This window comes from Lemur catta, chromosome 1 (genome assembly GCF_020740605.2).
Source record: "Lemur catta isolate mLemCat1 chromosome 1, mLemCat1.pri, whole genome shotgun sequence".
NCBI classification, from domain to species: domain Eukaryota; kingdom Metazoa; phylum Chordata; class Mammalia; order Primates; family Lemuridae; genus Lemur; species Lemur catta.
This window is the reverse complement of record NC_059128.1, coordinates 208,080,568-208,099,405: the sequence shown is the minus strand read 5'-3', so window position 1 is coordinate 208,099,405 and position 18,838 is coordinate 208,080,568. Positions and strand designations below refer to the sequence as shown.

General features: G+C 32.3%; 1 protein-coding gene across 5 annotated transcripts in view; it reads right to left on the bottom strand.

Annotated features, from left to right (window-relative positions):
• Positions 1-18,838, bottom strand: part of ATP11B (ATPase phospholipid transporting 11B (putative)) — a 110,826-nt gene that overhangs the window by 77,543 nt on the left and 14,445 nt on the right. For 4 of the 5 annotated variants that reach the window (XM_045539755.1, XM_045539754.1, XM_045539756.1 and 1 more), the window contains exons 2-8: positions 13,656-13,772; positions 10,230-10,319; positions 8,535-8,615; positions 3,840-3,947; positions 3,514-3,642; positions 2,799-2,902; positions 1,253-1,300 (exon numbers count right to left, since the gene is read on the bottom strand). In XM_045539755.1, coding sequence (XP_045395711.1) covers positions 1,253-1,300; positions 2,799-2,902; positions 3,514-3,642; positions 3,840-3,947; positions 8,535-8,615; positions 10,230-10,319; positions 13,656-13,772 — 677 coding nt within the window. Of the gene's footprint in view, positions 1-1,252; positions 1,301-2,798; positions 2,903-3,513; positions 3,643-3,839; positions 3,948-8,534; positions 8,616-9,203; positions 9,355-10,229; positions 10,320-13,655; positions 13,773-18,838 lie in introns of those variants that run through there. The other variant, XM_045539758.1, reaches the window with a different exon arrangement.

The window sequence follows — 18,838 nt, the reverse complement described above, 5'->3', positions numbered from 1 at the left end:
ATATGTCATATGTCAAGTAACCTTTAAACTGATATAATTTTTTTTACATTTTAAAATTTTGTTCTTAAATGTCCTTTCTTTTATAAAATTGATTAGGATAGATGATAGTTGTTGTGGCTGTGGTTATTTAGTTACTTCCTAACTTGGCAAAATAAATAGTTGGCAACCCTGCAAAAAAACAAGAACAACAACAAAAATAAATAAATAAATAAATGAAAGATAATTCATCAATTCATTCAGGTTGCTTCAGTGAAGAATATGGTTCATTTTTAACCACCCTAGGGGCTGAAGTAACATAATTGCTATTTTCCTTGACTAGCCACAACATTTTAATGCAATTCAGTCTATGTATTCACACGTTTCCCACTATTTCACTACAGAAATCAAAATAAATTTAGTCACAGTTATTCAGCAGGGGTCCTACACATAAAAGATCTTGTTACAGAGTTTATTGAATGTACTCCTATGTTAATGCTTATTAAAGATGTGAATCAGTGCTAATGCATATTTTTGTTGGCTTGTCTTAAGGATTTTATGGAAAAATGCTCAACTCTTCGTTAGTGACTTATTTCATACAGCCAGTATAAATAGACCATGTCCCAAGAAGAGAGATAGAAAGTCAAATTTGATTAGAAATTCAAGGACTGATTCCAAGATTGATTACAAATTAGGTTTACAGTCATGAATAACAGTGTAATCTCATCCTATCAGCAAATCTTTGCACTCATCCAAATTAAGGCATTGAAAATTAACCTGAATATTGAGGGAAAATAAAATGAAACAACCAACTAAGCAATGAACTAATCAGAAGAGTAAGTAAGCAGTTTTGGATCAGCCATAAATACTTTAGCTTGCGCTGAATGATTCTGAAGTAAAGAAGACCATAGCATTTATACTTGTTAAATATTATATGAACCATTTTTCATATCCTAGCCTGTTGTGGGTTTAAACGAATAAGGATCTGAATTAAAAGCAGCTATGTTTTATTTCAATGTTACTACCGAATATTATTAGAAAATGAAATATAAAAATTCAAACAATCTTACTAAATTATTCTTATATCATTTCATAGGATTTGTTTCATCCTTACTTGCTGGTGCTACAAACTACTAGCAGATGAAATGCCAAATGCTTTTAAGTTAACCCATTTCCATGATATACTGTTTATTCACCTAATCTCCCTTTAACCTCTAGTCCTTCCCCCAAACAGTTCTCACTTAAAAGTAATTACATAACATGAAGTTATTCTTACCTTACAATTTCTTCCATGTGATGAGTTATTATCATTCGTCCCATGAATCTATTAAAGAATTCACCATATTATAAATATATTATATTACTTATGACATCAATGGGAGGAACATTTTAGATAGTGTTAGCACTATTCTCATACATGAAACAAAACCAACCTTTTATATACACAAATGGTCCAATATTCATGGCAGAAATCATAAAAATAAATACTTAGTCCTTAAGCTTTAAAAAATCTAAAATTATTGCCATCTCTACTCCAGCTATGAAAAAGGTAATAAATAAAAAATGTTTTCAAAATGGCAATGTAGATGTTATGCATTATTACTATGATTATTAGTTTGGTTATCATGAGAATTTATAACTGCTAAACAAAGATGTATACATTATTTAGCCAACAATGAATGTTCATATATTTCTTTACTGTTTACTATGTGACCTATAGATCATTGGAATCAAGTAATTCATCTACTTATTCATGTATTCATTCATTCATGTATTCAACAAATATTCATTGAGCGACTGCCATGTATAAGTGGCCTACCACTTAGATAGAGTAGTAAGCAAAAACCTGTCAGTGAACTGCAGAACTTCTTTAACCTGATAGTCATATTTAAACTTTGGGTTGCCTTAAATCTAGAGTGAAGGAAGAAAACCAAGAGAGGGAAGTATCCAGGAAGACAAGCGGGGGAGATACACAATATGATAAGAAGCTGAGGGTGATTTTTATAATGTGCTTGCAATTTATAGTCTATCACCAGTTACTGAGTAGAAATGAACTTAGTCTCTCATATAAGTCTTTAATAATAAAAAGCTGTTTCCGTTACATAGCCTGTAATAATTGGCAAGATTACTGAAAGATGACTAATATTGTATTTAGTAAACTGTAATGTTAAAAGAAGTTCATTCCTCTGCTCCTTTCCCTCCTTTCAGAAACAAGATCTTTAAAACTCTAATAAACTAAAAAAAAATTTTTAATTTTGTGCTCATTGTGATAGGTGATAAATGAATAAGAACAGTTTCTATTCCTGAGGAACTCATAGCTGTTAAGAATAATATTTATATAAAATTATATTTTTTTACTTTATTAAGTGCTATATATAAGTGAAATATTGAAAGCTATATAAATTATAAGGTTCTAATTTAAAAGTAGTATCCTCTAAATAATACAGTAGTGAACACAAAAACATAGCCCCTGCCTTCATGGAGCTTACCAAAAAAAATCATTAGATTATTTTCTTCTAAGGAAATAATATTACTTCTACTGCAACTACTGTTATAGCTACAAAGCGAGCATGCTAGTTCATACCAAAATAGAAGGTAATATTAAGGAATTTGTGAACAAAAACACAGCTTTTGAATTAATTTATTTTGCTTAGACCTCTGGCAAATTCTGCTTTTAGTTTTTTTGCCCTTAATTGTATCTCCCTTCAACCTGCTCCACAAATAAAGTCTCCAATTAAAGATTTCATTATATGTTTATGAGTTATAAAAAATGAGGTCTGTAAACAGGACTTAAAATGAGTATATTGACCATCACACCATACCTGTACAAGTCTGCTTCTGGTTGCTGGCATTCTATCACAGCTGTGAGAGTGTCCAAATTGGCAACTGTTTGTAATAATGCTGTTTCTGGAACTGCCACATGTGTCTGAAAAAAATGAATTAAATTGCAGTTTCAACATCCAAATGTGACCTTAGATATCAACTACTTCAAATCTCTTTTATAGATAAAACCATGGCAAACTGTACTTAAGCTCATTTAGCTAGACAACAAAACAGAGAAAGAAACATGCAAAATAAACAAGGGGCAAAGGGAGCTACTATAACTACTCATCTACAAAGGCCATTTGCATATAAGGAAATTAAGTCTGTGTGTACAGACATTATTGCTCAAAGTTTACCATAAGCAATTTAACAGGAAAAAATGTGAATATTCACCCTTGATTATACTGTGTAAACTGAGAGAATTGAAATTTGTCCCTTATTTTAAAAGGCACCAAAATATTAAAAGGTTATATTTTTCCTAAAATTACTTTCCATTTTTAACTTGAACTGACTAAACCATATGATACCCTTAAAATAAATATATAATAATATAAATTCTTTTTTAAAACTTTAATTTTTAAAAAAGTTTCAGTAATTTAAAATAATTTCTCCTTAATCAGGTCAAACTTTATTACATTAACCAAAGGAAAATATTACTATAACCCAAAGATATTTTGTTTATCCAGAGCAACACTCAAACATGCATGAACAAACCTTCAGGTTAGTTTCTCCATCCAAACTAGCAGTTGTAACATGACATGAACCATCAAGTCGATCTGAGGACAGAAGAACCAAATCTGCAGGAAAAATTTCATCTTTGGCTATCCGAACAATATCACCCACCTAGGAAGAATTTTGGGGAAAAGTGAATATACCGATTTTAAAAGGCAAGGACTTATTTTTATTGGGTACTAAATAAGTGGTCTATCATAGTATTTCAGTGTAGGAAAGCAGGTTTTTAGCTAAACCACAATCAATATTAGAATTATGTGCTATGGTACCAAAATATAACTGATTTCTATTATTTACCAGATGCATACCCGAATATTTTTTGATCTAGTTTTTACAAGGCCACCACTTCGAACAACATAAACAGGAGCTCCATTTACTTCGTTATCTGAGTTATGTCGTAACCAATCTTCATATCCCTTTAAAATCCAAAGAATAAATAATATCTTTTTAGTATAATTTGAACAAACTTTTACCACATGAGAAAAGAAAAAACAAAAACCTAAAAACTTGCCCAAAACATTTCACTTACCAGAATTATATTAGGCTATTTTGATGCATATGCTTATAGGTATTTGATATTCCTTCCTATTAGAGACACTCTCTTTTCTTGGTTTTCATTATACACATATTCCTGGCTTTCAAAGGACCTCCAGTTACTTCTTCTCAATTTCTTTATGGGAGGCTCCTTCTATGTCACCTTTGTGGGCCCTTTTCTCATACTTCACTTTCTCACTAGATTTCTTCTCTCCCTGTATGTTCAAATAGTATAAATATGCTGGTAATTCTGAATTTATATCTCCAGACCATATCTCTCTTCTGGACTCCAAACTTGAATATCTAACTGCCTTGTTAATATGTCCATTTTGAAGTCTCATAAATATCTTAAACATATTCAAAACCAAATTGATGTTATCCCCAAAGTCCGTTGCATTTCCAATGTCTCCCAGAAATTTGCTTTTGCCAGAAATCTGGGGAGTCATTCTTGACTCTTACCTTTCTCTAACACTTGTTCAATCACTTAATTCTATGTACAAATGATATTTTAATCATAAAGTGTAAATTTACAGAGCATCATTACAGACAATAAGTAGAAAAAAATGAAAAGATTTTGAAACTGAGATTGAGTTCTTTTACTTTCTTAAACAATAGACCAATAGAATTATTTATAACTAGTAAAGTCGACCCTTGAATAGCATGAGTTTGAACGTGCATGTGCAGGTCCACTTATATGCAGATTTTTTTCAATTAAAGTTACACTGGGTGTGCCTGCCTCTTTTGCCTCCCCTTCCACCTTCTCTACCTCTTTCTCTCCTGAGACAGCAAGACCAACCCCTCTTCTTCCACCTCCTCAGTCTACTCAACATGAAGAGGATAAAGATAAGGATGAAGATCTTTATGATGATATACTTCCACTTAATGAATAGTAAACATTTTTTCTTCCTTATGAGTTTCTTAATAATGTTTTCTTTTCTCTAGCTTACTTTATTAAGAATACAGTATCCTGGGCCGGGCGCGGTGGCTCACGCCTGTAATCCTAGCCCTCTGGGAGGCTGAGGCGGGTGGATCACTCGAGGTCGGGAGTTCGAGACCAGCCTGAGTGAGACCCCGTCTCTACTAAAAATAGAAATAAATTATCTGGATAACTAAAAATATATATACAAAAAATTAGCTGGGCATGGTGGCACATGCCTGTAGTCCCAGCTACTTGGGAGGCTGAGGCAGTAGGATCGCTTAAGCCCAGGAGTTTGAGGTTGCTGTGAGCTGGGCTGACGCCATGGCACTCACTCTAGCCCGGGCAACAAAGTGACACTCTGTCTCAAAAAAAAAAAAAAAAAAAAGAATACAGTATCCTGTATAATATATATAACATACAAAATATGTGTTCATTGACTATTTACCATATCAGTAAGAATTCTGGTCAATAGTAGGCCAGGTGCAGTTGCTTATTCCTGTAATCCCAGTGCTTTGGGAGGGTGAGACAGGACAATCACTTTAGGCCAGGAGTTTGAGACCAGCCTGGGCAACATAGAGAGACCTCATCTCTAAAAAAAAAATTTTAAAAAGTAGCCAGACAAGGTGGCGCACACCTCTAGTCCTAGCTACTTGGGAGGCTAATGTGGCAGGATGGCTTGAGCCTGGAAGTTAGAGGTTGCAGTAAGGTGGGGTCATGCCACTGCATTCCATCCTGGGTGACGGAACAAGACTCTGTCTCTAAAAAAATACAAATAAATAAAATAAATAAAACAGTACACTATTAGTAAAGTTTTGGGGGAGTCTAAAGCTATACATGAATTTTCAATGCTGGAGTGTCATTTCCCCCAACCCCATGTTGTTCAAGGGTCAACTGTACTTTATGGGTCATCATTAAAAAGGGAAATAAATGTAATCATTTCACAAGAATCCTGTGATTAAATGTTAATGAGTGGTGATTCTTTTAAGTGAAAAAGACATCCTGTGCTATTTTATGAAAATTCAAGGACTCAGAGGTACAGCATAAGTACAGATAATGTAATGATATCTAAGAGATAGTATCAAGTGATAAAAAGTAAAGTACAGAATAGGTTGTGTTCTATGCTACCATTTGGGAAAAAATATGCTTGCCTATGTGAACACTTTGTATAGATATCTGGATCAATTTACAAATAATCGCTCCCTCAGAAGAACTAGGAGACTGGGGTTAGATGTGTAAGACAGACTTTTACGCTATGCTATTTTATAATGTTTCCAATTTTAAAAATATCTATTACTTTAAAAATATTAAAATAACATAAAATAAAAAGCAATATATTAAAGATTCTTTGAAAGGTCTATTTTTTTCAGGGGGAAACCTTTTTGGAAAGCACTCTTAAGATACCTAAATTATGCTGGCCCCATTTAAGCTGTAATATGTCATTTCAGAGAAATTTAATTGAGAGTCAAAACATCGTTTCTGAAATTGTCAGAAAGCACACTTTCTTTTATAGTCAGATGACACTAATAGTAGAACAATAATTCACTTTCCTTTTTATACACAAGTTCACAAATTCTATCTTCCCAAAACACTGCTTTAATTCACTATCTTGCACAAAACTCCCCTTCGATGACTCTCAATGCTTACTGCAAAGTATCTTCCAGTTTCCTTAATTTAGAACCGATCTGCACTTCTAGTATGATCTCTTAGTACTTTCCTAAACAGGGCCAAACATTAGACATATAATTCCCCAAAAGAGGTCTTGCTTTTTTTTCATTTGGGCCTTTGCCCAAGTTGTTTGTTTCTACCTTACCTTCTTCATCAATTGTCATTTTATCCATATTCCAAGACTCATCTTAATAATATTTCCTCTACGAGATCTTTCCTGATCACGCGTTCTACCCCTAATTGGATCTAACTACTATTCTATTAAACTATAATTATTTTTATATTTTGTCTTACTTTCCTACTTCATAGGTTTTAGGCTCATGGAGGGCAAAGACTATTTACCAGAGTACTATATTTGCATTACACAATTGCAGAGAAGACTGCATATGTAACTATGATTGAGAGAAGTTAAAAACAAAGAACTGACAACCTCATTCATACTGAAGTGTAAGTAACTGATAATAGAGCCTTTTCTTATTTTGATACACTACACAGGGCAAAGGCAGACAAAAGAGGAGAAGAGAAGAAGGGAAGGCTGAAATATGGCAACAGTCAAAGGATGATGATGCCAACTTTCATGGTGGGTGGATGGGTAGTGCCATTCGATAAACTGGGAAAAGTAAGATTAGTACAGTTTTAGAAGAAAAAAAAAAATCAAGAGTTCTATTTAGGATTCCTGTGAGATGACCAAACGGAAATGTGCAAACAGTTGTATATGTGTGTTTAGAGTTGAAAGAATAGTTTCAAGATAGATATAAATTTGGGAAACATCAACATATAGCTGGTACTTTAAGCCAGTAAACTGGATGAAATCACCTAAGAGGAAAATACATACAGAAAAGAGGTCCAAGGGACAAATATGTGTTACTTTGATGAAATAAATGACATCTGCAAAACCAAGTAAATATGTAATTGTATGGAGTGATCTGGATGCTTATTGACTCATACACACAAGTCTAGTCTCTAAGAGAAGAGTGAAGAAAGGGAAATCAAACTTAGAGCTGTGGCTCAATTTTCTCTGACACATTGAATGCATAATGCAATTGTTAATCTATAGGCTCCTCTTATCCTTCTTATGTAAGTAATAAAGAACAGAATTCATCCTAGAATTGTAAAATGTTTTTTTATTTCCATGTCAATTTATACCTTATCCTTATATCTTATAAAATGAAAATTTATCACATTTACACAAGAAAATTCATTAACTCTCTTGCAGGTAGACAAAATCATCCCTATATAACTGAGTCTCTGCCAGGATTTTTTGAGGAGGGGTAGTTATAATGACATCACATTTCTATGAAATTCTTTATTTCTTATTTGTTATGTTTATCCAATAATCCTGTTTCTCTATATCTAGATGTTAATGTCAACTCATGATTTGGTTGAAGCTATTTCCTCTAGGGTATTACTCTACATAAAAAATAACCCTACCAGAGAAAGCTATGAAAAAGTAGAAAAGCACTATACAATTTTTATTCACAAATGTTCATGCCAGAAGTACATTTTCTACTCCCTATAGATATATCCCTTTTGAACTGTGTATTTCCTTTAAATATCACCAAACTCTACAAAGATGATTATAATAAAAACTCAGTTTCATATATAAATTTGTTTGTATACACAATACTTATTTTGGGATGCTTCCTAGGTGTGTCAAGGGAACAACATATTTTAACAATGGCAATCATTTCATGACTCACCAGGTACCTGAAATATTAATATAACATAGTGGCCGTCTTGGTTTAATTTTACCATATATCAAACAAATTTGCTGCTTTCTTATGGAAACTATTTTCACAACAATAAATGTTACTTTGGAGTAGAAATATGTAACAACTTCTGAATGACTTGGGGGAAAACAACAATAACAGAAAGTATTTCATACCTGCTTTATGGCGGTTACTGTTATCACAAAGAATAATGGAAGTCCACTGGTAATTGGACTGGTAGGTGTATCAATCATAAGCTAGATTTAAAAAAAAGAATGCAGAGTATTATATTTTTATATTGCACATGTCACGCTATTAACATCTGACATCTCATACTATTATGCAGTGGGTATAGTTTAGTTCACAATTTCACTTTGTTGGCTGTTGTATGGGGTTGGAAGAATAATTACATCTATTGCCTATCCACATACACTGCTAGAGTGAACTCAGTCACTCTGTTTTCTTAACACATAGGGTCCTTAAGTTTCTTCTCAATATATACCAAGGAGTGGAGCTATAGCTGCTGAGATCTCATTCCACATTTCTTTGCACATACTAATAAATGCTGAAAAGTCTGTCAGCAATTTTTACCTTGATATTCAGAATAAACTCACCTCAACACTAGGGACAGAGAACTAGGAATGGGACCATGGAAAGGGTTTTTTCTACAAGTGAAACCTTTTTTGTTACATCTACCAGAACCAGAGGGGGAGAGCTAGGAAAATGATGCTGCAATTATGATTTAAATCATACAATTGAAGTTTCAATAAATTGCTGGAGAAATAAAGAAATATTTGCAGTAATTACATATGATTTATTAGAAGAACATGGATCTAATGACTTACTAATGTTACTTATTGTGGATAGGCCAATTAAATTTCTTCTTTTCCATAGACAGGCTGAATTCCTGATCTTAGCTAGTGTCTTCACAAATGCATGGATATTATGTGGATATGGTTAGTATAAATTTTTTGCTTTCCAAGAAAATCAAGGTGATGCTCTATTGACAGAAAATTAGAAGTTTCTTATCTGTTCATGAAGGAAAACAATTTTTTAAAAAAGTAAACGTTTCCTAAAGCTTTAAAATGATCACTTGACAAGTTTTAATTTTTCTTTTGAAATTGCAGGTTCTTCTGGGAGAAAACTTCAGAGTTTATGCAAAAGTTCAGTGCCACACTGAAAGAAGTTGCTAAAGTTTTATCAAAATAATAACTTCTTTAAAGGAAACGTGACAATCACTGTTTTTTGACTTGACTTATACTTAAGTTTCATGGGCTGTTCCCTTGGTATTTTGATATAGATATCAAAGCACAATGTGAAAATTAAGAAACTGTCAAGCAGTCTATAATGAACACAAATCTAAGCTAAGAAAATGGTCTCTTGAATAAATAATCTTTACTCACAGGGATGCTTAAAAATTAAAATTCTTTTAAAAAATTAAAATCAATAAAAAACTAAAATTAAAAAAATTAAAAGCCAAAGAAAAGTTTACTTTCAACAAAGATGATTCCATAGGCAGAAATATGCCAAAAACATGCACTGTATTTTAAAAGCCAAAATATTTATGTTTTGAGGCAGAGCATCTGAAAGATGATAGGTTTATATTCTTGGCTTAGATTATGGTTAATCTAAATACTACAACGCATGATTGATGAAACAAAACATAATTAACCTTAAAATTCATAGGCTATATTTTAGAAATCTAGATGTGATTTTGATCATTGTATATTCACTGAATAAAATGGTGAAGCTTTGCAGAAAAAAATGGTCACACGATCAATTACAAACACAATGTAATTTTTCCCTGTTCTAAGATATATTTTTAGAAACATGTTTACAAATTTAACAGTCTATTGAGTGATAAAGCTTACCTGAACCAAAAATATAATAAGAAAATAAAAATTTGCCACTCGTCTGAATTGTTCAAATAAATTTTTTGGAATAAAATTCCACACAGTATACTAAAAAGAAAAAAGAGAGATCAATGAATTAATATTGAAAAATAATATATACACTGTATAGATGTAATGAGAAAAGTAAAATCAAATTTACTAAGCTGTTAAATCTATAACTCTTCATGATACAAAAACTATTTATCTGGGTTCTAGAGTTCAAGACTTTTATTCTACTTTCCTTTGTTCTTTTTCTATTTATTGGCAATTTTAATATAATTTTTTAGAAGTTAGAGAAGGCAGATCTAAAACGTTTTAATAATTTATTTTGACTTCTGAATTAAGTTGGTAATGTCCTAAGTTTACACCAATCTCTTTAAACAGTGACAATATATTTTGTCTTGCCACATCTTGAGGACAGCAGTTATATAAATTTGCAGTAAAGTAATTGGTTTCATGGTGTTTTTTTGGCTAACTCAATAATATAAGAAAAAACTCAGAACAAATAAAAATTTCTTACGAAAACTAGCATACAAATGGTAGGAACTGTTGTTTCCAGGTTTTATGAAATATAAACATATTGATAGATTGAATGAGTCTAAATTCTGTGTTTGTCCAACGTATAAGAGGAGGAACTCCAGTAGTATAATATTGAACAATATGAAAATATTGTCAAGAAAAGTAACAATTTATTATATTTCTCTTAATTATTATGTAATAATGGTTAAAATAAAAGAATTAGAAGTGTAACTTCCCTTTGGTTATATACTACCGTATAATTAACCCTATGTTGTTCCTTAGTAAGAAAACCAAAACATGGCTATAAAATTAAAGATTTTATTAGAAAGTTTAAATTTAAGCTAACGTAGTTACTATGGTCAAATAAATTAGACAAAGGCATATCATGTATCTACAAGGTGTAAGACCCTTGCACTATGAAAGAAACAAAGATAAGATGCTTAATATTAAACACAGGAGATCAAGAACAAAATATCAATAGCTGTATTCAAAGATGCTGGAAATGAAAGGGAAACTTAAAAAAGATTATATTTGACATGGCCTCTAAAAGAGGAACATTCAACAGGCTGAAAATCAAAGGCAAATAAGGGAGAACATTTCAGAAAGATTGGACAGCACGGGCAAAGAACAGAGGAGGAAAATTCACCATGGCTTTGTAAGATAGAAAATAATGCAGTCTGTAAGGGAATAACAGGGAATAAAAGATAGGAAAAAGAGAGTAATGAGAAGCAGGACTCATTTTGCTCATGAAAAAAGCGACAGTATCTGTATAAATATTTACATTCTAGAAGTTGTGGTCAAAAACATGAATTCTACATTTCTACAAAAACAAAATCTTCAAAATCCACAAAAACATAAAATCTACATTTTAAAAATTGTAGTTAACAACATAAAATAAAAGCAAAGGCAGAATGATAGGAAAGTTCAACACGAGTTTGTGGAACAGCAGGTAATCTGGTTTGGAAGGAGTTTAAGAAAGCCATAGTAGCGTAATAAAGTAGCAATAAGGCAGTAATGAGAGAGATAGTCCTCCTTCATGCTAAAAACAAAAAAGGGCAATGTTTATTTAAACAGCTACATTTTTGAAACTATGGTCAAGAACATTAAGCCTAATACTGCTACATATGAAAATAGTCATATAAATATATTTATTTAATCCCAAAAGTTTTCCAAAAGGACATTCAGTTTCCACTATTGGCAGAGAAGTTACGTGGTCCTATGAAATCCCAGCAAAGACTAGATTTAAAAAACAATTTAAAATCCTGGAAAGTGTCCAAAATATAGATAGAAGCAGGAAGAGAGCTTAATTTCAAAAAATTGCAAATAGAAGAAGTATGAATTGTGAATTTTTGGCTTCTTAGCTTGGAGACAGTATCCAACTCCCACAGAGGGGGAAACTACAACCTTACTAACAAAAGAGTTCAGGGCTGGAAAAGCAGCTGGAAATGTAAAGGGAAAATACTGGTATTGAGAGAACCACACAAGAAAATGACCCAAATTCAGAACATAAAACTATCCAAACCCAGGCTGACAGCTAAACTGTACACTAGAAAGGAATGATCTACTGATATTGATACTTACAACAACAAAAATGACTCTCAAAAGCATATTACGTTAGGTGAAATCAGACACAAAAGACTTTTACTATATCCATGACACTACACATTTGTCAAAACTCACCAATTGTACACTTAAAATAGGTGAATTTTATTGAATGCAAATCACACCCCCAGTTAAAAAAAAAAACAAAGTTTTCAACAGAACTTTTATTTCCTGCATAATGTACTAACAACGGTGGAGCTCCTCCATCATCCTAGATTCTGATATTTCCTCTTCCTATCTTCTGCTTTAGAACCATCATCCAAAATGAGAGATGTCACTAATGGGTACATTACATACATAAATAACGTGAAGGCAGAAAAAAAGGGACAGGGCAAAGGAACTGCTGACCTAAGCCAACATCCTTGGGAAAGATCAGTTTTAGAGAAAAACTATTAGCTGCTCTGGAAAGGAAGACAGGAGCAATACAAAGATACTTCTTAATAGTTATGATCTAAGGAGAACTTTACCCTCAGTCTCTTTGACTCACATCCTCTATAACTGTATTGTCCAATAAGGTAGCCACTAGTCACATGTGGCTATCGACATTTAAATTAAAATAAATTAAATTTTAAAATTCAGTTCCTGAGTTGCACTAGCCATATCTCAAGGCCTCAATAGCCCTGCATGGCTATTGGCCATCATATTGGACAATTCTATCATGAGAGAAAAGTCCCCTGGACAGCACTATCTCTTTAATTTTCAGCTTCAAAATAACCTGACATTTTAAAAATGCCAGAGGAAAAAATGAAACAACAATATATGAAAGTGAAGCAGTACTTTGGTACCATAAAATGTTTACAGATGAGTGACAAAATTGGAGGAAACAGAACTGAGTTCAAATTTCAACTTAGTCACTTACTAGTGTGCAATCTTGGGAAAATTATTAAATTTCCCAATACTCCAATTAAAGAAACTGAAATGAGTATACCAATACTTTTTAAAATAGATTTTATAAGAGCTATTTTATAAGGTTGTTGTAAGGATTAAATGATAAGGTACTTAATATAGGACCTGGCACCCAGTATTAATAGTTATTATTAGTTATTGATAGTTCCTTATTTTAACTGTAACTAAAGATAACTGGCATGCTGGCTACTTGATATCAGCACCTAGCAACTAACTCCTTTTATTTTACAGTTCACCATTTTAGTTAAGATAAATCTCTCAACCACGATTTTCTTGAATTTGTAAGGATATAAATATATACTCAAATATACACAATAAATCACTTTTCAATAAAATAGCACATATCTCAGCTTTAATAATAAAATTGTTAACCCTTACCTTAGATGAAATGATCCGGTTATCTATAAATTTCTGAGGTGTGTAAAGGCCATTCTGAGGAAACCTGTTGGCTATGTAAACGGTTCTTGTATCACTTTGATGTGGTGGGTCAAAACCCTAAGACCAAGCAAGAGAAAAAGTGATATTGGTCAACCAGGTTAGTTGTTACGATATGTTACTGTTGGTTTTACTTAACTGACCATGTCAAAGATACTATTATTGGCCTTAAACTGCCTATAGACTCAATCTAATTACTAGAAGAGTTATGCCATTTATTTTTTTCTTTCACAGGTAAACAGGTACCTTATCGCCAGATATAAACTAACTAGGCAATACTTCTAGTAATGAAAAACAGTTCATAAATCTGGCAGAAATACTATTATAAGAAAAAAAATCATATAGGAGACCTATGCATTTGAGGACAAGGTTTCTTTCTCCACTGCATTCCTTTCCTTTCATTCCTCTGGGTTCCCTGCTTTCTCTTAGAATGGATTTCCAATCAGTGATATGAAAGTCCTGGGTAGCTACAAACTAGTAAGCACCTACACCACATCCGATGGAAAAGGTTTACATTTATTTTTACTTCTTCTACATCCAGATCAACTTGGTTTCAAAAAGCTTTGTTCCCAGAGGACTTAATAATGCATTAGGTAGGGTCTTGCCCAGATTCATTCCACACAATCATTTATTTGTGCCAGTTACAGTATCAATTGACTTCTCGAAACAGTGATGTGAATATGCTATAATTCCTGGCCTTGAGGAACTCATATGGCCTCAAATTTATTAATAGAAGACTCTCTCTCAAGGTACATTAGTAACAGTAATTAGTAATCTCTAGTGGAAAAGTTTTCCTTGGTGACAAGAATACTGATATTTTATTCCTACAGTACTTTACTTTCTTCCAGGATTGCAAGTGAATCTTTAAGATTCCTTTGACAGATCTTGGGAACCCCCACAGGCTGAAAGCAATCCCCAAATGTATGACTTTTTTAACAGGCAAATGATTCGCAATTCCTTACATTTTCTTTTTTTTTTTTTTTATAGTGGTCAAGGGCTATTTACTAGTACTACTAAGTTATTAAAAGGTAAATTAAACTTGGCATTAATAAACTACAATGATTCATTTTTAGATATTACTGAAGACTCTAATTTAGTAAACTACTAAGTAATCTGGCTGCCATTCAATGCTTAACAACCTTGTAAAATTTCTACTGGGCACAGACATATAGTGAGAAATCCTGTATTGCCTCGGGGGATATTTTGTTTAGTACATCAGAATACAACAGTATTATGTATGGTATTTAACTATTATTCTTGGTTTTAAAATTTTATTTTGTGATCTTAGAAACAGCTACTGCAAGACTGTACAAATGCATTATATGCATCACAAAGAACATGTTTATTTGTTTATATTATTAAAGTCCTATGATTGTCTACCCTGCTTTTGCAACATTTTGTAATAGTGATGCCTACACGTTATAGATGTGAATATGTCACTATGTGTCTGATTTCAAAATCAGTCTCGTCAAGGAAAAAAAATACAGTGGCACACACATTTATTTTCCTCATAAATTCTCTTTTAAACCTTTTATAATTTTGTAAATAAATGAATAAGTGAACAAATAGCTTGAATGCTACTGCTTTAGTCTATGGCTGTATTTCTCAAAGGGGGTTCACAGGAAGTTTACCTATAAACAGATAATGAAGCATTAGACTGCATGAGGAATATTTATTCAGCATTTACTTTGTAATCATATTAACATATCACCCCATACACTAGTTCCTGTCTCTCAATACACTTTCTACCATCTTTCCAGCATCACTCTGCGTTTAGCTCAACTCAACAGATTCAGATGGAAACCTGTCAGAGCATATTTAAAATTGATAAAATATAATTAATGTTTTCTTTAACACTAAGTTACACATCATGCATGTAAGCTTCTGGGATAAAGTAAAAAAAAAAAGGAAAGGAAATTTCAATGTCTGAAAGAACATGTAATCTTTAAGAAGATGTCAAAACAACTAAGACTGAGAAGCACTAATACAGATTTTTAATTTTTTGCTAAATTCCTACTAAGATTGGAATTTATTATTATGTACATCTCAAGTTAAGGAAAAAAAAAAACCCAAGTAACAGAAAAAGAACTATAGCAACATCTCAGCTATGACTAGAAAATATACATAAATGCATGTATTTTTCATGAAGCAAATGTTCATCATTTTCCATTCATCTATACTGGATATGAATCAGTGATCATATACTAAAATTTTGGAATTCCTGAGATTTCTACAATTATTTCAAGGGGATATATTGAAATGTTCTCCCCAAAATCAATTTTAAATTAAATTGGATTTTAAAAATTCTATACAGCAGCTCTATATTCAAAGATATCACAATTTAAAATAAGATGACAATTCCAAAAGGAAAATGATGACAAGCTTTTCCTCATTCCCAAATGAGGGATATAACATCCATTTATGCATTTCGAGATCTTTTTCAGTTGCAACGAATTTACATAATCTTATCCAATCATATTATAGTCAATGTTATATATATGTGTATGGATGTATATGTGCATTTTGTTTCATATACAAAATAGTTAAATTTGATATTCGTGTTGGTAGTACGGCCAAATGTCCCTTATGGAAATGAAACCTGTAATTTCAGATCATTAGCATCATCTCTTCTGCAACAAATTTAACAAGCTGCAAACTAAATAAAATTAAAAGAACAAAACCGTCCAAAAATGAAGAAGCTGACTTAAAGCGGGGACTATAAGTGAGCTTTAAGTCTGTAAATCTCTGAAATTGTATGCAAATTTGCATTATGTGCATTTTTCTGGTAAGAATGTGCATAGGTTTCATGATATTTTCATGATCCAAAGAAGCTTAAAACCACTTAACCTAAAATCTTGCTTTGTAATTAGTTCCCCATCCCTATACTCTCTATTTAAACTGCCTAAAGAGAATCTTTATATTTCAATAACACTTCCACCTTCCTTAATGAGTCAAAACAAACAACTATTGTCAAAGTTAAATGTATAACTATACTATTAGTATGAAGTTCAAGTATAATTTCACACTATTTCTAGCAAGCTTTATCAGCAATTCTATAGCACTGAGGAGGAAATACAATCTGAACTCTCTAATCAGTAGGTCAAGGCTACATGGCAGGGTTCAGAAAACTTTGGTACATATTACATTTTTTGTTGTCGTCTCAGACTATCCATTCACATCCTCAACTCCTTGAATGCTTGCCTGCTCCTTTCTCCTCTGATTTCATCTTGTCCTACACAAAGGAACTCAGAAAGACTAATGCTTTTCTAGCCACCCTGATTTTATGATAATGTCTGCTAAAAAGTAGAGTACAAGTATTAGAGGCACACAAATTTAAACTATTTTAAAACTATCATAGTCTTAAAAAGTATGAAATTCAAAACCTGTTTGTTTTCCTCTCCTGACTGGATTTGTGAGCATCTGTTAAAGCCATAGGTACTCAAAAAAAGTAGGTGAGTATTTAAGGGGCAAAAAAATCTCATGGTGGCAGATAGGGGAAGAAGTGCAATACATGGGATTGATTTGAGAGACTCCTTTTGTAACCACAACCTGATGAGACCTGGGGAAACCAAAACAGCAAATAGCTATATAATTTATAGAAGTTGGTCTCTGGCATAAAGAAATACTTGCAAATGAATCACAACATTCTCAGGCCAAATATATAAGCCTCTGCATTATCTTAAAATTTCAAATATTTTATTAAAAAATGTAAATATTACAAATAAAAGAACTAAGAAGAGACTAAAATTATATTCATGAATAATGTAATTAAATATTGTCATACTTCTTTAAATATAACTAAGAAAACATCATCTTTAGAGTTCACAGTAACTGAAGTAAATAGATGCCTTCTATCATTATTATATGTTATATATTTGCTTTATGAAAGAAAAAAACATCAAAACAAACCCCCAAACAACAAAAACAGCATTGAGTCAAAACGACAACAGTATTAAGTTATTAAAAAAATGAATAGCACTTTATTAAGATCACACATTTTATATGACAGAAAGTGATTTTTGTTGGCTATATGTTTCAATATACACAGGCACATGAAAATAGCCTAGCAAAAATACCAAGGCTTCTGGGGAAGAGTGATTTAATGTATTTTACCAAGATCTACAAAATTAATTCTGAATTGCTGTTTCCTGGACATAGACTTCCAATAAAATATACCTTTATGAAGGTACCATAAGGGCAAGATAATGTGACACTGTTAACAGACCAAAGTAAGGTGATAGAAAAACTTAAAACACCCCAATGTAAATAAACACAATAATTTCATTTTAACTTTTTGTTTTAAATTATGTGACTTTCATTTAGGATTTGAGTTAGTTTGCCATATATCAGACCAGTGTGGGCTTCCAAGAATTCTGGCTTAGTGCAGGGACAGGTTGGGACTGGCTTTCAAGCTGTAGAGTGATCTCACAGAAAGATAACTCAAAAATTCTCAAATCATCTGCCAATGTTTTCCTACAAGAAGCTCATTTCTTATAGGTTATGATGTTACTTCCCAAAGTTGATTTCCTACTCCAACATACACCTCCAGCAAAAGCCTTCAGTTTCAGCTTAAGAATTTCCTTCTCAGTGGAACTTTACCTGATGTCTCTTCTGTCTCAGAAATAAAAGAAAGCATGTGTTGTCTACTCCTCTCACTAAACCTATTATACACTCTCATGAAAGACTTTATCACACCAAATTGTAATTTCTTACCTTTATATCCATCTCCCTCTTCAAACTGTAAGATCTTAAGGGAAGCATGTGCTCAGATATCTGGCATAAATTAATTCTTTAATGACTATTTACTCAATTGATTAAATTTTCTAGTTTTCACATTCTGAGTTTGATTTTAAAAATATCTTTAACGATAAATTTCTACCAAATTGAATTTAACTTCTAAGATATTTAAATGGGAAAAAAAAATTAAAGTGATTCTGTAGAGTGAAATCTACCATAACCAGGGTAGGAGGGGCTTGCAGGGACCATTTTATTCTGGTATTACTAGCTTTACCTTATTCTCATCAAAGCCATTTATTCTGGCTTCCCAGTTGGAGAGGCTCATTTCTGGACGTCAAAGAAATCAACTTCATTAGGGACATGCCAATCAAAACTACAATGAAACACCA